Below are 20,726 nucleotides of genomic sequence, written 5' to 3'. Positions count from 1 at the left end.
CAGATGAGCTCCTGATGGCTACGGCCTGTTCCCACTGCCTGTAAGGGCCTGGCCACCAAGGGTTGCCGATGCCATATCTCTAGAGAGGGGGGGAAGCCAAGCCATTCTGCTGATCCACACAGCAGCCCCTTCTACCCAGCCAGACACTGCGTGCCCTGGAAGAAAGGGCCAGAGCAAGCAAGGGGAGGCTGAGTCTATGAGAAGCAGTGTCCCCACCCACCAGGAGAGCCCAGGAAGCCAGTGCCCTATCTGGAGATCACTCTTCTGGGCCTAAAGGAGATGCTCCATGCCCAGCTAAAATCCCAGCCCCCAGTTGTCAAACCTCATCTGCCGGGTGCAGACCCATTCCCCACCCTGCCCTCGGCCAGCCAGGTGTGGGGCCAGCCTGCACTTCACAGCACTAGTTAGAACTGTGGAGCTGAACACTGGTACCCGCCATGCCTCGCACCCGTCTGCAGAGCTGCCTCCACCCCTCCAGTGGACACTGAGGCCTGGAGAGCAATGAGCAGGAACGACAGACCTAACCTCTGCACCCCCCACAGACTTTGCTTCCTCCCACACCCAGGTGATTCTGTGTTTTTCGCCCGTGGGCTCTGTCCTGCGTGTGCGAGCCCGGAAGTTCCCTGCTGTGGTCAACTGCACAGCCATCAACTGGTTCCACGAGTGGCCAGAAGACGCTTTGGTATCTGTCAGCGCTCGCTTCCTGGAGGAAACAGAGGGCATTGAGGTGAGGCAGTGCGAGCCCAGATCGGGGCTTCAGTCCCTCCTCACACAGGCGTCCTTCTAAGCGGGAATGGCCAAGGGTGCTGGCCAGGGCTACAGCATAAGCGCGCACAGTAGCAAACCAACGGAAACTGAAACGGGGTGCTTGGACCATTTGGGGGCCAGAAGCTCCAAGGGCTTGTCCCGAGGGAGAATGGCAGATGTCAGAGAGTCCCCAAGCCCAGGGATCCAGCAGAGGAAATGCCCGGCAATGCCTCTGATGCAGCTGGCATAAGAAATCATGTTCTCTAGTGAGATGGAGACAGGGTGGCCAGTCCAGGGGCCAGCCTCAGTCTGGCAACAAGTCTGAGGCCAGGCTGGGCTACACAAGACAGTGTCTCAAACAACAACAACAACAACAACAAGGCCAAAACCAAACCTTCCCAGTATACAAGCATGGGAATGCATGGGAATGTGTGCACACGTGTGTCAGATCATAGGCTCTGCTGGGTCCCCGGCACCAGAATAAAACCTGTAGTGACGCAAAGTCACCTGACACTCTGCCCAGCTTAAGGGGTGTTGCTCCCCTTCATATTTTTTTAGTTCTTTCTCTTTAAAAAAAATTGCTGTGTACATGTATGTATGTGCGTGTGTGTGTGTGTGTGTGCATGTGTATGTGCATGTGTGTGTGTGTGTGCGCGTGTATATGTGTATGTTGGGGGTGGCATACACATGCTACACTGCAGGTGATGGAGGTCAGAGGAAACTTGAGGGTGGGCCCCAAGGGATTGAATTCAGGTCTTCAGGCTTGATAGCAAGTCGCTTTACCCACTGAGACATTTTTCATAGCCTCTGAGGGTGTGTGTGTGTGCATACACACATGTGTAAGCCAGAGGATTCCCTGGGTACCATCTTCAGGAACATAATGCCCTTCCTTGGAGAAAAGGTTTCTCCCTGCCCTGGAACATGCTGACTCTGGAGAGACTGGCTGGATAGCCAGCTCCAGGGATGTCTCCAGCTCCCTAATCCTGGGATGGCACACACACCACCACCACACTGGACGTTTTTTCCATGGATTCTGGGATCAAACTCAGCCCCTCACATGTGCAACGCACTTTACCGACCGAGCCGTCTGCTTGGCTCCTCTCCCGCACCTGACATTTGAGACAAGGCAGGCCTTGGTTGAACTCGAACCCAGGGTTTGAGTGAGTCTGCTGGGGCCCACGATGGCTGGCTTCTCTCCTCCTGGGCCCTCCATGGTGTGTTGTGCAGGCCCAGGGATGACCAGCCCAGCCCGTGTCATCTCTCCTGCCTTGCAGCCTGAGGTGAAGACCTCCATCAGCCTCTTCATGGCCTACGTGCACACCACCGTCAACGAGATGTCGAAGATATACCTGGCGACTGAGAGGCGCTACAACTACACCACGCCCAAGACCTTTCTGGAGCAGATCAAACTCTATCAGAACCTGCTGGCCAAGAAGAGGATGGAGCTGGTCGCCAAGATTGAGCGGCTGGAGAACGGCCTCATGAAGCTGCAGAGCACGGCCTCTCAGGTAGGAGCCCTGGGGCTCAAGCCCCTGCCGTAGAACCTTCTCACTGGAGCAGGCCTTCCATGGGGGGTTGAGGGGGGCAGTCACACTGTGGGCACAGTCATCCCATGCAGCAAGATGAGCCTGGCTCCAATGTTTGGAAGACTGAGGTGTGCCATCAAAGCCACAGGTGCGAAGCGCTCTGATGACATCAGCACTAAAATGGGCACACGTGAGGGTGCCGCACCCATGACCAGGGAAGCCTGCTTCTCAAGTCCAAGGCAGCCCAGGAAAATGCATCTGATGCTATACACTGTTCACACTGGGCGCCTGCCTACCGGCTTCATACAGGCCTCCCTGTCATGCCACATTGATCACCAAGGTTTCTGCATGGCTTGAAACACCCTCTCTTCGGAGTCCGGCTACTGCACCGCCACAACCCCCCTGCCGCCTCCTCCCTGCCTAGGTTGGGCCAAGATGGACCTCACCAGCTCCTAGGAGTTTTTGGCCCCCAGTCTCAGCTTCTCTCCCACTCTTCAACCAACACGCAGGACTTTAACCACCCTCCCCCACCCGCACCCCAGGACAATCTCTCAACTTACAACTTTTATTAAGGGGTCACACTTTTTTTCGTAGTCCTGTCTGGCCTGGAACTCACCATATAGAATAGGCTAACCTTGAACTTTGGTCTTCCTGCCTCTGCCCCCACCTCAAGTGCTTAGATCACACCCTTGTACATCCCTATCCCCCAACCCCAAGTTAAGTTGACATTTTTGAATCTGGTCACCTTGACTCCTAGCACACCAGGACTATGTCTTAGATATATGTAGTTCCCTGTAAACACTTTGGATATATTGAAAAAGACTCCAGAGAGAGTCCCTGGGAGTTGGGGGCACCACGGCTGCTCTCCTGAGTCTGAGGGCAAGCGGCACACGGGCCATCCTCACTAGGCAGGCCTCTGCAGCCTCCTGGCTCCTCCCTCCCTAGGTGGACGACCTAAAGGCCAAGCTGGCGGTGCAGGAGACTGAGCTGAAGCAGAAGAATGAGAACGCAGACAAGCTGATCCAGGTGGTGGGCGTGGAGACAGAGAAGGTCAGCAAGGAGAAAGCCATTGCGGATGAGGAGGAGATCAAGGTGGAGGTCATCAACAAGGTGGGTCTTGTGTGTCTGCCTCCCTGAGGGCTCAGGTGCCATCCACAGACAGGACTCCGGCTGAGACAGTCATACAAGGACAAACTGCCCAACCCAGGGAACCCCAGGAGAGAAAGCCCTACCCAACCTCAGGCTGGATTCTAAGAGGGTACTTAGAGAATGCCCACAAACAGCCAGGATCCTCACGGAGAGCCCCTCCACTGCAATATCTCCATTGTATCCCGGCCTGGCCCCAGCACCTCACCCGATTCATCGTCGTCATCTTTGCTGTGTTGTTGCTTTGTGTGTTGTTCTGGTTTGGGGGGAGGGGCTCTGGAGACTGAGCCGAGGACTTCACACATGCAAACCGAGAAGTACTGGCTGAACCATGGAGTCACATCCCTAACCCTCTTCTGACTTAGTGTTCTGACACAGAATCTCACCAAGTTGCCCTTGCTGGCCTTGAACTGGCAACCCTCCCTCGTGCCTCAGCATCTCAAGAGGTGGGGAGTACAGATCTGTGTCACCAGGCCTGGCTTCCCTTTGCATTTGAATGGGGTACTTGGTTCTGCGAGTGTGTGAGGGTCGAGGGGACACCACCTAATCACCAGTCCTTATGCTGTGACTTCTGCTCCAGCCTCCACCACGAGGTCAAACCTCCATGTTATAGACATTGGGCTCAGGGGAATGTCCTCAGACCCATATCTGAACTGTGGACAAATCAAGTCCCCACAGTTACTGTCCCTTTTGTCTGGAGATGGCAGCTGGCACCCATGCAGCAAGCAGACCTTCACACTCTGGGCACACTCTAGTGAACCAGCCAGGTAGGTAGGGCCTGAGTAGCTCCCACCTAGAGCTGAACAGGGAGGAGGTCCAGGTTTAGATGGCCAGGAGCTGGGTCCCCATCCCCCCTTTAACCTGCAGAACCAAAAACCCACTAGGTAGATAGAGAAACTGAGGCTCAGGGTGGGCCATAAAATTTTCCAGGGTCTTAAGCTAGCAGGTGACATAGGATCCAAGGTTTAGACACAGGATCCACGGCTAAACAAAACCCTTGTGCCTGCTTCCTGATGACAGCAATGGAATGTGTTAATGTCCCCGCACTTTTCCCTCCCTGGCTCTCATCTGTGTAGGGTGCTTCTGGAAGAAGCTAGAGATTACCCCACCACCTCTGCTGAGCTTTGCTCTCTATGTCCCCTCCACTTAACTTAGCTATGCCCCATGGGTGTCCCTAAAGGATCCTCAGGGAGAAAAGACTGTCCTTTCCCCCTCTCCCAGGGCCCAGCAACACACTTGGGGCCTGGTGACCTCTCCTCCACTCTCCTGTCACCCAGATGCCGCTCCTGTGCAAAGACACCCAGACACCCTTAGCAAGAAGGCTAAGGGTCCTTTCCAACCAAGCAAACTAAGGAATGCCCCCATGAGTGAGTGAGTGAGTGAGCAAGCGAGCAAGTGAGTGCTCCTGCTCACGAGTGAGTGAGCACCAGTGTGCTCCCACGAGGGAACAAATGTTCACTGATGTGAATGGCAGGGATGGGGGACGCGTTCTGAAATGCTCTAGTTCTGAAAGGATCTTTCAATGTGATCTCAAAGTGAAGAGGGAGAGAGAAGGGCTGGAGTTTCCCTTCAGTCCCGGGAGCTGGAGCTGATAGAGGGACCCAATCCCAACTGAGCACCCCAAGTCCCTTAGCACATGGTCGGTCTCGCCTGAGAGCAAGAGGCAAGGGCCAAGTAGACAAGGCAAGGGAGGCTGGTCTCGTGAGTGAGCACACCACAGGCACTAGTGATTGGGGTACCCAACGAGATTGGGGTATCCAAGGAAGACAACATGGTATCCCATGGGAGAAACGCAGGAGCAATGGGGCATGGCTGTAGCCAGGAGGGGGGCTCAGCTCATTCACACCATCCTCTTGACTGTCCTTCTTGGATGAGTGGGTAGGTAGATGAGTAGATAGGTAGGTGGGCAGATGAGTGGGTGAATGGATGAATGGGTAGAGGATGGGTGGGTGGATGGGCGGGTGTGTGGATGCGTGGGTGGGTGGATGGATGGATATGTGCGTGGATGTTTGGACAGGCCTACACTGAACTTTCCCGTTTATCTCCTTTCTAGAATGTTACTGAGAAGCAGAAAGCCTGTGAAACAGACCTGGCCAAGGCCGAGCCAGCGCTCTTGGCAGCACAAGAGGCCCTGGACACCCTGAACAAGGTGACACGGGAAGTGGAAAGAAAAGGGGCTGGGTTGGTCACGTGGTGTTCAGGGGTGACGGTCATGTGCTTGTCTCTGCAGAACAACCTGACTGAGCTGAAGTCCTTCGGATCCCCGCCAGACGCCGTGGTCAACGTCACAGCTGCTGTCATGATCCTGACAGCGCCTGGGGGCAAGATCCCCAAGGACAAGAGCTGGAAGGCTGCGAAGATCATGATGGGCAAGGTGGACACATTCCTGGACTCGCTGAAGAAGTTTGACAAGGAACACATCCCCGAGGCCTGCCTAAAGGCCTTCAAGTACGCGGTGGGGCGGGACTCGGCTGCCTTTCCCCCTGGAGCTGCAGCAGGATGGTCAAGCAAAGGATGGCCTCAGTCCAGGGAGCCCTGTCACCTCTGTCCCCCACTGAAAGGGAACTGGGACAGACAGACCTACAACTGCTCATTTAAACCACAGCTTCCCCCACATACAGCTGACAGCCTGAACAGGGGACAACCTAGGGCCACAGGACCAGGGAGAGGTCAGCCCTTCCCAAAGAGCGGCTGGCCACATACACACACACACACACACACACACACACACACACACACGGCACACATGAACACAACCGCAGGGTTGCAGGGTTTTGGGTCCCATGTCCGCTCTGCCACAGGGCACAGCCACTCGGCGAGGAGGGACTCGGGAAGTTGACTGCGCTTGCCCCACACTGTCACCTGGGCAGGTGCGGGCTGTAGGGAAGCCCCAGGACACTGCTCCGAGGGTGAGGAAGCGCAGTCTGAGGTGAGGGACAGCCGGAGCTGGCTCAGGGGTCCCCAGGCCTGTGAAGAGGCTGGGGCCGTGGGGTTCCCAGGCTCTTGGACACCCAGGTGCTGCTGGAAGTCTCAGAAGAGCTGCGAACAGAATCTGGGACAGTGGGCTGGATCTAGCCGGAGGCCCGGGAGAAAAGGGGAAAGCTCCAGCTGGTCCCACGGGGAGAGTCTTTGGCTTGATTATAAGCTTCGGCTTGGTGGCAGTCATGGCTAGGAGTGCAGAGAGGCCTTCTACAGAAGATTAGACAGCAGCTCTGTAGGCAAAGGTTGCCTCCATGGCTCCCCACGGCAAATCCCAATGGTAGGCCTGAGGTTAAATAATTTTGCAGGGAAGAATGTCCTGGAAGGGAAGTTTATGGGCTATGCCCTCCAGGCCTCTACATACCTCATTAGCACGGAGATCTGTGTTGAGCCTACATGACCACAGGTCACATCCTCTACTTGTGGAGGGGCTTGGGGTGTTGCCCTTATGTGACTGATGGACACAAATCTGGGGGGGGGGGCTGTGGCTAGTGACAGGGGCCTGGTTCCCAGGAGCAGGCAAAGCTCCTCAGGGTCTCCGGGGCTTCAAGCCTTAGCTCAACCTGGGACCATGCTACCTTTCAGTCCCACACAGCGTGTACCAGCGCATGTCACCATCATGCACATAGGCACGGGCTCACCACAGCTTGAGCGTTCTCTAGGGTTCTGCCGTGTGTGATCCCACCGTGAGGGCCTCTCTGGGGAATAGCACTGAAACTTGAGAAGGTATCTTGGGGACCCCACTGACATTTGCCAGGCACCCCCATTTTTATGAACACTCCAGGATACGTGTCCTTGTCTCTTGCTCTCTGGTGACCCTACTTGCCCCTCTGGTGGCCTTTCTTCAGGTGCCACTTGTCCCTGGCTAGGAAAGAAAGCCACCCTGTGACTTCAGCATCTCCAACCCCTGTGTGTGATACTAAAACTATTTGGCTACCGTGGAATAATTAAGGCACAGAAAGAATGTGGTGTAGGTGAGATGGCTCAGTAGGTAAGGTGCTTGACCCCACACCTGACCACATGAGTCCTGAGTCCAGGACTCACATGCTATGGTAGGAGAGAAACGACTCTCTCAGCTTGTTCTCTATCCCCTGGGGACACCGAGGGGATACACACAAAGAACATGCATGTACACACAAAGAAAATGTGATGCTGTTTCAAAGCTGGGCATGGTGGTGCACACCTTTAATCCCAGAAGCAGGCAGATCTGAGTCTGAGGCCAGCCTGGTCTACAGAGAGGGTTCCATGATGGGAAGGACTACACAGGGAAATCCTGTCTCAACACACACACACACAAATATTAAACACACTCACCACAAATATTAAAAAGAAAGAAGAGGGCTGGAGAGATGGCTCAGCAGTTAAGATCACTGACTGCTCTTCCAGAGGTCCTGAGTTCAAATCCCAGCAACCACATGGTGGCTCACAACCATCTGTAATGGGATCGGATGCCCTCTTCTGGTGCGTCTGAAGACAGTGACAGTGTACTCACATACATCAAAATAAATATAAATAAAAAGAAATTGTATCTCCCAGTGCTGCTGCCATTACCGTAGCTAGGGTAGCCAAAGGTGCAGAACCAGCTACAAGGCTCGGGGACCAGGGCATGTGTCCTGTCACGGCTCAGCACCAATGCTTCCCTTCCTCCCAGGCCATACCAAGGCAACCCCACCTTTGACCCTGAGTTCATTCGCTCCAAGTCCACGGCCGCGGCAGGCCTGTGCTCCTGGTGTATCAACATTGTGCGTTTCTATGAGGTCTACTGCGACGTGGCGCCCAAGAGGCAGGCCCTGGAGGAAGCCAACGCCGAGCTGGCTGAGGCACAGGAGAAGCTGTCCCGGATCAAAAACAAGATTGCAGTAAGTGCTTGCCTGCCAGCCGCAGGCCCTGTGAGACGCCACTCCCTGCCAGTCAAGATTTCTGCTTTAAAACGCATTGGCACAGCCTGCAGTCATAGATTATTAAATGACATAGGAAGGCACCACAGAGCAAGCCAGGGGACTATGGGAGTGGGGGTGATGCTGGGCCTCGAGGCCCTGAACTTCTGGGAGCTGGGAACATCCCCCAACTTGGTTGTTTTTTTTTTTTCCAGGAACTCAATGCCAACCTGAGCAACCTTACCTCGGCATTTGAAAAAGCAACAGCTGAGAAAATCAAGTGTCAGCAGGAGGCGGATGCCACCAATAGGGTGATCTCATTGGCTAACAGGTAGGCGGGTTCTCACCATGACCACGCCCCCAACAGGATGATGTCACTGGCTACACAACGGCCACGCCTCCTGTTTCCCAGACCCCAAAGGGGCCAAGCTCTCAGAAGGAAGCAGACTTCCCAGGAACCCAGGCCTGCCCAGAGGACTGTCCAGAGTCACCTGCTCTCAGGCAGCATGTGTCCCAATGTCCTCAGGCAGTGATGTCTAGGTCTTTGTGGAGGAAGGAATCCAACTCAGTAGAATTAGCGTCCGGGCCGTTACTATGCAGGGAGGAGCACAAAAAGCTGAAGTGGATGGTCTCTGCACACGCTGTCATTATTCACACTTGCCCGGCCGCCTCTGAGGAGAGCTTCCCCAAGGCTTGCTCAGAGCCTCGCTGGGGAAAGCATTGCCACTCCCGAGGGGCTGGGGCATTCATTAGTCAGTGGCACGGCTGTGAACATGTTAACACATGCAGTCAGGACTTTCCTAGCCCGTCCCCAGTAAGTAGGTGTTGATGTGTGTGGTCCAGAACCTGCTGTGCTCAGGAACGGGCACGATGTTTCTTCCAGACAGGCATTCTGGCTGCTTTACTATCACTTGGAGTCTGTGCACGCTAAAATTGGGGTGCTGTTGTCCCCTGCCATGGATTGGGATTGCAGGGTAGTGCTGGTCCCAGGAATCAAATACAGCCCACGTCTGTGCTTTGCACGCTCGGGCAGCCCCACTGCAAAGTGGTGTAAGAGAAATTGCTTTTATGCCCGTATCTAAACCATTATCACACCCACATGTGCTCAGTGGAGAGCCACCACCAAGCTGCCTTTTGGCTCCAAGCCCTGGAAACCCAGCATGGTTCTGCTATTGTTGAGATGGTGTCTCATGTAGCCCAGGCTAGCCTCAAACTTCCTATGTATCAGAGAATGGCTGTGGACTTCTGATCCCCCTGCCTCCGCTCCCCAAGCGCTGGTGTTACACAGGCAGGTATCACCATACTTGATACAGTGCTGAGGATCGAACCCATGGCCTTGTGTGGGCTAGGCCACCTTCCCACTGACTGAGCCCCAACCACAGCTCTGTTGTTTTGGTCTTTGAGACAGTCTCACTATGGAGCCAAGGCTAGCCTTGAACTTGCAGTGATCCTCCTGACCCTTCTTCCTGAATGCTGGGATTACAGGTGTGGTGTGTGCCCACCAGCCAGGGTCTCAGTGTGTATTTTATAACAAAATGCACCTGTACACCTGTACAGGCCTGCCGCCCACAAGTCGCACACAGGGTTCACAGCCTCCATGGTGGGACAACACAGATCTGGAATTTGGCTACACCACATTATGCTCCCAGCATACGACACATGCTTTTAGCCACCTGCCCAGGAACTCTTTGGATCCTCAAATGAAACACACACACACACACACACACACAAGCTTATTTTTGAAATGCCTTGGCTAAGGCTGGGCAGTTCTAAGCCTCCCTTGGCTAGCATACTTTTCCCACCGGTACTCCTGGCTCAACACCACCTGAATCTACTTTTAATTTTGCTGCCCTGTTACCTTCTGTGAGGCCCACTGGTCTTTGCCGCCCCAGACGCTCCTAGGCAGCCCTGCGGGGGGCCACTCCCCTTTCACCTACATTTTGGACGCTCTTCCTCTGCAGCTCTTCCTCTGATCCATCTCTTCCCCCACCCCCGAGTCATGGCGAGTCTCTCTCCTCCCCCCTGTGACCTAGCCCTCAAAACTCTAAGAGTCCTGCCCTGTCTCCCTTTGCCCAGCCATTGGCTCCTGGCATCTTTATTGATCCATCAAAAATCAGTTGGGGGACAAGGACCTTCAGGGTTTGGACACGCAGATTCCCACCTGAATCAAAGCATTAGAACCAATTTCTGGATTCCAGTGACAGAGTCCATTCTACGAACGCCTGTTTTCTTACTGTCTCCCATCCTGGGGGCTGACAGCCATTGATTTACTCTGTGGTCGGCATGATTCAGGTGCTCTGGGAAGGTCCCAGGCCACCTTAGCTTGTGGTACACGTATGACCCAACCACCCATCAGAGAGAGGTGACCTCCTCAGTTGAGAAAACCAGAGCCACCTCTGGGCCACTGGGAAGCAAGGCTGCCGGGTACGGCACCTACACACAGTGCTGACCAGGGTCAGCACTTTCAGACCCGCTGGGTACCAGTTAGGACTGGGTACCAGTCTTCCAGTTGGTGGCCAGCAGCCCCATGATGCTCCACTGTCCTACAAAATGCCCCTGCCTGCCAGCTGAGCATGTCAGTGGATCACAGTGAAGGAACATAGGCACGTGTGGCCTGGCCAGGGGGTGGGGGCAGATGCAGCACCCCCAAGTGTCGCTCACACGTGCCGTCTTTCGTTTCCTATAAATCCCCTCCAAAGCTTGGCTACTGCTAAGCCACCAAGTCAGGCAAGCATTTGGTGACCTGGTACGGGTGCCTGGGCGTCCTGGGTCACCTTGCTGCTGGGTCACCTTGCTGCCAGCACAAGTCCATGTGACAGTTTGTCTGTCATGTAGATGGGCCCACCAGCCAGCTCTCAGCCCCGCCCCTGTGCTATCTAGCTCACCCAGGCGCGCCCCGTTCCATGTCCTCTGGCAGACTTGTGGGAGGACTGGCTTCAGAAAATGTACGCTGGGCTGAGTCGGTGGAGAACTTCAAGAGCCAGGGTGTTACCCTGTGTGGGGATGTGCTGCTCATCTCGGCCTTCGTCTCCTACGTGGGCTACTTCACCAAGAAGTACCGAAACGAGCTGATGGAGAAGTTCTGGATCCCTTACATCAATAAGTTAAAGGTAAGAGGCACGGCGGTGGCTGTGACTCAGAGAGACATGCAGCCACACTGCCACACTGGGGCTCCGTCAGCCTTATTTGCTGGGATTGACGTCATCTCTGGCACGTCGCAAAGCTGCTCCTCCAAGCATCGGGGGGAGGCCTCCTCCGCTAGCTGGATCGGCACAGCTTACGTGGCCAGGACCAACTTCAGGACCTGGACACACAGTGAGCGGTGGGAACATGGCTCAGTCTGTAAACTGTACGTCTCGGAGACGTCAGGGCCTGAGTCTGGATCCCAACCCCCCACTCGGGTTAAAAAAAAAGCCAGCCGTGTGCACCTGCAACCCCAGGCACTGGGGTACAAGGGGGAAGGCAGGTTTTCTGGCCGTCCAGACTCACCAGGTGAGTGAGGTCCGGGTTCAGTGAGAGTCCCTGACTCACAGCAGAAGCCAGAGTGCACCTGGAGAGATGGCTCCACGGGTAAGAGCACTGGCTGCTCTTGCAGAGGACCTGGGTTTGGTTCCCAGCACCCACATGGACACCCATGACCACCCAATAACTCCAGTTCCAGGGAATCTGATGCCCTCTTCTGTCCTCCAAGGGTACACGTGCACACAGACAAGCAGGCAAAGCACTCTACACATAAAGAAAATGAAATTAAGAAAAGAATAAGGCAGGGGGTTGGCAAAATGGCTTAGTGGGTAAGGCAAGTTGCTGCCAAGCTAAAAATCTAGGTCTGATCCCCAGGACACACACACACACACACACACACACACAGGGAGAGAGACAGAGACAGAGATAGAGACACAGATGGACGAACACAGAAAGGTTCCCTCCCTCGCAGGTCCCGATCCCCATCACAGAGGGCCTGGATCCCTTGACTCTGCTGACCGATGACGCAGACGTGGCCACCTGGAACAACCAGGGTCTGCCCAGCGACCGCATGTCCACAGAGAATGCCACCATCCTGTGCAACACAGAGCGCTGGCCGCTGATTGTGGATGCCCAGCTCCAAGGCATCAAGTGGATCAAAAACAAATATGGCAGTGATCTGCAGGCCATCCGCCTAGGGCAGAAGAGGTGAGGCTGCGCCAGGCGAGGAGGTGGGGAGGTAGTGGGGCTATCCGGGTGTCTGGGTACAAGTGTGCCTCAGGCCCCGTGAGTGAGGTAGATGGCTGTGCCTTGGGCCTTCTGTGTTTATTAGACAGCTGGGGGCCCAGGGCACAGCCGGCACTGACTAGTGCTGTATGTACGCATGTACCCCTGAAGGTGAGTACGTGGGGGCAGGCAGGAAGCAGCCTGGGCTTGCTCTCCCACATGTGTTGAGTCCTGAGCTGACTAGTGAATGCTGACCCAGCAGCAAAAAATCAAGCCAGCCTTCTTTCTCCACTCCACAGGGGAGGGCAACTAGACCTAGGCTCTTAGGCCATTGTCCCACTGTGGGGCTCTAGGCTGGTCTCTCATCTTGTGTGAGGTTTGCATTGTGCTCCCACAAGAGAAACAAGAGCCATCAGCGCCCGGAAGATGGGGGCTGCCAGACGGCTTCCTGGTGCCCTAGAACAGGCCAGAGAACCCCTCCCACCCTTGCCTCCCACTGTCACCCAGGCTCCTACCCAAAGGCCCCAACCCCCAACCTGTAAGTCAACAGATGACTGGGGAAGGAGAAATTGGTCCCGGGACACATCCTTCCACGGGGCTAGGGCTGCCTCTTGGGACTTGCCTTGCTTCCCAGGGTCCCCAAGCCATGCCCTGTCTCCGTTCTGTGCCCAGCTACCTCGACATCATCGAGCAGGCCATCTCAGCAGGTGACACCTTACTCATCGAGAACATTGGTGAAACTGTAGACCCCGTGCTCGACCCACTGCTGGGCAGGAACACCATCAAAAAGGGGAGGTGAGAAAGCCATGCCCACCCCCACCCCAAATGAACCCCTCCCAGAGCAGCCCCAGCTAAGGGTCGGGGGGAGCACTGAAGGGCCTCCCTTCACTAAATGCTGAGAAGGCTTGGAAGGGACCTAAGTGCTCCAGGGGACTAGAAAGGCCAGCTCCACCCCAGGACCCCATGTGGGGTCCATCATAGCACCTGACCTCTCTCTATGCTTTTTTTTTTTTTCTTTTGGTTTTTCGAGACAGGTTTTCTCTGTATAGGCCTAGCAGTCCTGGAACTCACTTTGTAGACCAGGCTGGCCTTGAACTCCGCCTGCCTCTGCCTCCCAAGTGCTGGGACTAAAGGCGTGCGTGCACCGCCGCCGCAGCCGCCGCCGCCACCCGGCTTTCCATGCATTTCAAAGTCTTGAGACTTATAGTTCTGTTTTAAAAATCCTTTACAACGCATATTCCCCATCTTACTCCATCTTGTCCCACTCCCTTTGAACTGCTTTTCCTTCACACACACACACACACACACACACACACACACACGTCTGTACACCATGTTTGTGCCTAGTACCTGTAAAGGCCAGGAGAGGGCAAATAGGCCCCCTGGAACTGAAGTCACAGACATTTCTGAGCCACCCTGTAGATGCTGGGAACTGAACCCGGGTCCTCTGGAAAAACACAAGTGCTCTTAACTGCTGAGCCATTTCTCCAGCCCTACTGTATGCCCTTTGTTTTAACAGCCCACTGAGTTTAATTAGGGCTGCTTGCTTGAGCACAGGTCATTAACTGGAGCACGGGCAGCTGAGCAGTGACCGGGACACTGAAGAAAATGACACCTCTTCCCATCCCCCCACCCCAACCCCACCCTGTTCCCCCCCCAGTAGCCATTAGCTGCCAATAGCTCCTGGGGAGGGGTGTGGCCTCCCTTTTCAGTTTTTCAAAACATTTCTGCACGCAACTATTCACACGGTTTGTGGGTTTGTGTACACGTGGGCTCGTGTGTGCCACAGGACTATAGGTCAAAGGTCAGCATATGGGTGTTGGCTGTCTTCTCCTACCATGTGAGTCCCAGGGACTGAATTCAAGGTGCCAAGCTTGACAGAAAGCCCCTTTACCCACTGAGCCTTCCTTTGCCCCCCCCCCACTCCATTTTAATTGTAAGGAACACTACAGTAAAGTGGGCGTTTCAGTGGCTGTCAGCACATCTGCCTTGCTGTATAACCCCTGACCTCTGTCTTGTCCCAAGTTTTAATCATCCCACAGGAAAGCCCCACACTGACTAAGCATGCTTCTGTCTCTGTGGCTTTGCTGGCTGCAGATGCTGATGGCACATTGTTTGGTGACTGGATCTTTGTATTTAGCCTCACATTAGCAGGTGTCCTCCACACCCACACCCTATTATCTCTCAGTACGGCATTCCTTTTCTCACCTGAGTAACCTTCCATTGCCTGGACCTACCTCGGTTAGTTGTTTTTATAATACAGAGGGAGTAAATCAACTTTTAGAGCAGATAGGAGCCACCTGCCAGTGCTGGGGCTACACAGAAACCCAGGACCAGGGTGATGTTCGGTGTAAACATCCTGATGTCTTGGACTCTGACAAGCTCCCCCTCCCCCCATGAATGCTGATACTCAAGACTGAAGGGGGTTGGAGGTCAGGGGAGAGAGGTGAACTCAACCAGGACAGAAGGGGATCTGAGCCTGGGAAGAGTGGCCCACAGACAGCTGCAGGGCTGCTTGGCAGATGGCCATCATCGGCACACACTGGTGCTTGGCACCGACGGTAGGAGGAGCTGGAGCTAGCAGTGCTTCCATCCAGGCACATGAATGCCCCTGGGCAGACAAAGTAGCCACCAGAGGAAAGGACAGACACGGCCTCCGGGGGGCACTTGCTTTCCCCCCCACCCCCCCAGAGCTCTTGTCAGCCAAGGAGGTTACAGGAGGCAGGCATGGGTGGACCACCAAGCTGGGCTGCAGTTGCCCTGTGGCTAAGCTTTGCCCGCCTCTCCTCCTCACCCGGCAGGTTCATTAAGATCGGCGACAAGGAGGTGGAGTACCACCCCAGTTTCCGCCTGATCCTACACACCAAGTACTTCAACCCGCACTACAAGCCCGAGATGCAGGCCCAGTGCACGCTCATCAACTTCCTGGTCACCAGAGACGGGCTGGAGGACCAGCTCCTGGCCGCTGTGGTGGCCAAAGAGCGTCCGGATCTGGAACAGCTCAAGGTGACTGCCTCTGATAGACACAAGAAATGGGCCAGGTGGGACCTCAGCCAAGGACACTAGTCCTTCCTCCTGCCCCAAACTCAGTTCTAAACCAGCAGCCCTTCCATTTATGCCAGGGGCTCAGTGCCCTCAGATGGCCCAGAAGATCAAAAATGGTCCCCGGAGCGGCTTCATGCCTGGCCGGGCTGGACTATGTAGCAGAGCCTTTGTCTAGCATGTTAAAACTCTTGGTTCAATCCTTGGCAGCACAAAAAAAACATAGGGTTCTGGGCTGAGGACATAGCTCACACAATAATATGCTTGAGGCATAGTCTGAGGACTGAGTGTGACCCCTCACCCCTGAACCCAGTAAAGGCTGTCATGTACTTGCAATCCCAGGGTTGGGGCGCACAAGCTGTGGACTCACGAGGGCCTCTGGGACTTGCGGGCCAGACAGTCTAGCCTAATGGGTGAACAAGGCGAAGTGAGTCTGATGCTCTGGCCTTCGCATATAGACATGCACACATGCATGACTGCAAGCATGAACACGCATGCACACACAAAGCATGGCCAACTGTACCTGCCACTTCCTCAGCTCTGCCTCAGTCACACACACAATGGCTCTCAGTCTCCACAGCAAGAGGCCTGGCAGCCTGGCGTGGATGCTGGCACCTCCATGGGCACCCTGCATGCTGGGTGTCATTTCTCCTGCTGCAGGGCTGACCTGGCAGCAGAGGTTAGACTGGGGCCCAGCTGACTGTTGCTCTGGTCCCCGGGGGCCCCCACTGCTCCTGTAGGCAAACCTCACCAAATCTCAGAATGAGTTCAAGATCGTGCTAAAGGAGCTGGAAGATTCTCTGCTGGCTCGGCTATCCGCTGCGTCGGGGAACTTTCTAGGAGACACTGCCTTGGTGGAAAACCTGGAGACCACCAAGCACACAGCCAATGAAATTGAGGAGAAGGTAGGCCCGTCCCCATAGGGGGACACACAAGGCTTGGCAGCTGGCTGCACGAGTACACCCGGGTGCCTGTGACAGTTTGTTGTGAGTTTCAACAAAGTCATAATGAGGAATTAGTTCAGGTTGTCCAGTGGGTATGTCTGTGGGGGACAATCTTGATTGTTAAATGACTCATCCCACTGTGGGTGGCGCCATTCCCTAGGCAGGCAGTCCCAGAGAGTATGAATTGCTCTTAATTTTGGATGTGATACTCTAAGCTCTGCCTTGACTTCCCCACAATAGCCTGTCACCTGGAACTGTTAGCCAATCCAACCCCTTCCTCTGGCCAAGTCACTTTGTCACATTTTATTACAGCAGCAGACAGAGGGAGCTAGCATCCTGCTACCTGAAAGGCCTTCTAGGGGACTTGGGAGGAATGAGGGGCTGGGACAGAGTGGGGTCTTCATGTGAGTGGCTTGTCTCCCCGGTGGTTCCCTCCAAGCCCCCTTTGTCTGTCTCGAGGTCCAAGAGGCCAAAATCACAGAAGTAAAGATCAATGAGGCACGAGAGAACTACCGCCCAGCCGCAGAAAGGGCCTCCCTGCTCTACTTTATCCTGAATGACCTCAACAAAATCAACCCCATCTACCAGTTCTCGCTCAAGGTCAGACACACACACACACACACACACACACACACACGGCACAAGGCCAGGGGTCCGAGTCCATAGGTCTCAGCTATACATCAGGGAGCACAGGAGACGGCAGGAGCCAGAGGGTGGTGCTGTGGGAGTGGGTTTCTTTTTTTTTTTTTTTTTAATTTATTGTTATATGTAAGTACACTGTAGCTGTCCTCAGACACACCAGGAGAGGGCATCAGATCTCATTACGGGTGGTTGTGAGCCACCATGTGGTTGCTGGGATTTGAACTCGGGCCCTCTGGAAGAGCAGTCAGTGCTCTTAACCGCTGAGCCATCTCACCAGCCCCGGGAGTGGGTTTCTCTGCCCTACCTTTCCCCCAGAACCCCAGTCAATTAACCAGAGGCTGCCGGGGGTGGGGTCGCAGCTGCAGCTGCAGCACCCCCGTGTTCACACTGGCCATTCCCCAGGCCTTCAACGTGGTGTTTGAGAAAGCCATCCAGAAGACGGCGCCAGCCGACGAGGTAAAGCAGCGCGTGATAAATCTGACAGACGAGATCACCTACTCTGTGTACATGTACACGGCACGCGGGCTCTTCGAGCGGGACAAGCTCATCTTCTTGGCTCAAGTCACCTTCCAGGTACCCAAACTGCAGCCTGTACAGCTGCACTGGCGACCCCTCCCCCCGGTTTGTGTTGGGGGCACAGACTCGCAGGACCCCTAAGCAGGTCTGCTGAATACACACTAGCTCAACACCGCTAGGCAGCCTGCGAGGACACGTGCGCCCGTGCGCAGACACTCCGGCTGAAGTATTGGAAGGCCCACATTCAGGTCAGCTGGCTAAATGGCCAGCCTCAGCCGGGACATTGTGACATGAGCACAGAGACAAGGTGATTAGGAGGCTGAGTCAGGAGGAACACTGAACCCAGGAGGCCAACATCAGATAGCTAGGCCCTCCTGGGAAGGAAAGGGGGGACAGATAGACAGATGGACAATGGCCTCAGTCCCTTTTAAAAGGACTGCCCAAGGTGACAGAGAGTTATGTGCCCTGGTTCTGGAGACCAGAAGGACCAAGGTCTAACAACATCTGGTACCGGACATCCTGCCGCCATGAGAGAGGAGGATGGGGTGGACTCCCGTTGACAAACCATCTCCTCCAGCGACGGCACACCTGGCCCCACTCCCCAGCAACCACTGACCTGGGGACCAGGATCCCAGTATAGGCCAGTCAGAATGGTGTACCCCTTACATTCCAGCACTTAGGAGGCAGGAAGGAGCAGGCTGAGCTCTGTGAATTCACGGCTATATGATCTCCAGGTCAGCCAGGGCTACATTGGGGCACGCTGTCTCACTACACACCCACGCCCAAAGATCCCAATGCAGGCTGCTTGTGGGAGACATCTCACGGCCACCTACAATACATATTGGTGCAGCCTGCAACCTCCTTAATAGACAGGGGTTGGTAGGAATGTTCTGGAACTAGACTGTGGCTGCAAACCCTTGTGGGTGTACGGATGACACTGGGCTGTGTGCTGTAGTGTAAGATGTGGTTTACGTTTGTTTCACCCTGATTTAAAAACACAAAACCAAAAGGCACTTGCCGTCCACCCCGCCCTGCCCCGCCCTCAGGTCCTTTCCATGAAGAAGGAGCTGAATCCGGTGGAACTAGACTTTCTCTTGCGGTTCCCCTTCAAGGCAGGCGTGGTGTCACCTGTGGACTTCCTGCAGCACCAGAGCTGGGGCGGGATCAAGGTGGGTCCTCATACTCAGTACCGAACCCCTTCCAACCAGTGCTGGGGACGCCTGCACCCCATTACCGGTAGAAGCCAGGATGACTGCAGCACACAGGCAGCCCTGCACCTGTGTTGCTGGAACATCACTGATCTCCACTGACCTGCTCAAGTGTCGTCTCCACAGGGACCTGCAGCCAGTCCCAGGCTGCCCTATGCCAGCGTCCCTCAGCCTTGCCCTGTTCCAAGTCTGGTCACTCCCCAGGTTCCCAGAGTCATTGTCAAGAGCCCTCAGGTCCCAGGTCTCAAGTTGTAATCCAAACTGGCCAGAGGAAGGCAGGGGACCCAGGCAAGATACGCTGCTGGATATTTAATCACCCGTGAACCCCAAGATTGTGTTAGTTACTGGAAAAAACTCTTTCTAGTTGTGGTGTGGCTCAGCCTTTAGCACTCACCTTTAATCCCACACAATGAAGGAAAAGTTAGTTTGTAGAAGGAAGCACCCATGTTTGCAAGTGATGTCTAATTGAGTGGCAGACAAAGTGACAAATCAGAGAAAAATTGACAGAACAGGAGTGTGCCCACAAGAAGGGAGAGGGATTAGTGCAGAGAGAGAGAGAGAGAGAGAAGAAGAAGAAGAAGGGGGAGGAGGAGGAGGAGGAGGAGGAGGAAGAAAAGAAGAAGAAGAAGTAGTAGTAGTAGTGGTGGAGGAGGAGGGGAGAGGAGAGGAGAGGAGGGGAGAGGAGGGGAGAGGAGGGGAGGGGAGAGGGGAGGGGAGGAGAGGAGGAGAAAGAAGAAAGAGAAAGAGAAGAAAGAGAGAAGAGAGAAGAGAAAGAGAAAGGAGGACGAGGCGGCAGTTTTACCTGGAGAGTTGTACAGAGACAGACAGGTTGAAGAGAGAACAAGCCAGACACAGAGAAGACCGAATGAGCCATCGAAGGAGAAGAAACCAGAAGACTGGAACAGATTGCCATAGTTAGTATGAGGCCAAGCAGAGCATTTCAGGAGAAGCAGTGAGAGAGAAGCCAGATTGACTCAGTCAGCTTGGAGAGGAGTTTGATCCAGAACAGCTGTGTTGACCAGCCAGCAGAGCTCAGAAAGAGCCAGAAAGGGTGAGCTTTTTCAGCAGTGAGTCTCAGAGGCTGAAAGCATCTAGGCCTAGATAAGATTGTACAGAGGCTAGAAGCTTCCAGGGCTAGGCTTAGGTTACCAGACAGATGCAGTGAACTTTCGAGACAACAATTACATCAGGTAAATAGAAGCTGCTCTTACAGCGCTATCCCTGACAACACCGTCCTGGGAGGGAGAGGGGCTGACGTGAGTCCCCAGGCCACATGCCCCACACAGAAGCTTGGCCTGCAGTCGATGGGAAGGACAGACAGGGTGATCTTAGTGACAGGTCACTCTGTCACCCTCCCCAGCACCCACTAAGGGCCATCTGGGGAAGGCGCCCAGTGACTGGGGGTGTGCACGTGGTCACTGCGCCGCCCACATCTGCCTTAGGCCCTTTCGGAGATGGATGAGTTCAAGAACTTGGACAGTGACATTGAGGGCTCTGCCAAGCGGTGGAAAAAGCTGGTGGAGTCGGAAGCGCCCGAGAAAGAGATCTTCCCCAAAGAATGGAAGAACAAGACCGCCCTGCAGAAGCTGTGCATGGTGCGCTGCATGAGGCCGGACCGCATGACCTACGCTGTCAAGTGAGCAGGCCTCAGCCCCACCCCCACCCTGGAGGGCAGGAGTCCCCAGCCCAGGCATCCCAGAAACGTGACCGGCTTAGGCTTAAGGACAGAGCTAAGTGGGGCCCATTAGCTAGCACAGCCATCGGGTGGTGGATCAGACCTTGAGATCTAAGTCCCTTTTTTACATTGTAGATGTGGTCCCCAGCAGCCCTGGCTCACCCTAAACTCGGAACTCATTATGTAGCTGAGGACTCTAGACTTCTTTTTTTTTGTTTTTTTTTTGTTTTTTTTTT

At 54.8% G+C, this 20,726-nt stretch overlaps 1 protein-coding gene across 2 annotated transcripts in view; it reads left to right on the top strand.

The window, feature by feature from the left end:
* Nucleotides 1–20,726, top strand: part of Dnah17 (dynein axonemal heavy chain 17) — a 111,581-nt gene that overhangs the window by 75,000 nt on the left and 15,855 nt on the right. For both annotated transcript variants that reach the window (XM_021175677.2, XM_021175676.2), the window contains 16 exons: nt 566–727; nt 2,022–2,255; nt 3,219–3,383; nt 5,473–5,568; nt 5,650–5,867; nt 8,050–8,257; nt 8,491–8,606; nt 11,193–11,385; nt 12,210–12,445; nt 13,136–13,258; nt 15,265–15,469; nt 16,246–16,410; nt 16,909–17,049; nt 17,494–17,664; nt 18,654–18,776; nt 20,258–20,451. In XM_021175677.2, the coding sequence (XP_021031336.1) occupies nt 566–727; nt 2,022–2,255; nt 3,219–3,383; nt 5,473–5,568; nt 5,650–5,867; nt 8,050–8,257; nt 8,491–8,606; nt 11,193–11,385; nt 12,210–12,445; nt 13,136–13,258; nt 15,265–15,469; nt 16,246–16,410; nt 16,909–17,049; nt 17,494–17,664; nt 18,654–18,776; nt 20,258–20,451 (2,750 nt within the window). The remainder of the gene's footprint in view (nt 1–565; nt 728–2,021; nt 2,256–3,218; nt 3,384–5,472; nt 5,569–5,649; nt 5,868–8,049; nt 8,258–8,490; nt 8,607–11,192; nt 11,386–12,209; nt 12,446–13,135; nt 13,259–15,264; nt 15,470–16,245; nt 16,411–16,908; nt 17,050–17,493; nt 17,665–18,653; nt 18,777–20,257; nt 20,452–20,726) is intronic.

The sequence above is a fragment of the Mus caroli genome, chromosome 11 (assembly GCF_900094665.2).
Source record: "Mus caroli chromosome 11, CAROLI_EIJ_v1.1, whole genome shotgun sequence".
In the NCBI taxonomy this organism is placed as follows: Eukaryota; Metazoa; Chordata; class Mammalia; order Rodentia; family Muridae; genus Mus; species Mus caroli.
The sequence above is the reverse complement of the archived record's forward strand: the minus strand, read 5'-3'. Positions and strand labels throughout refer to the sequence as shown.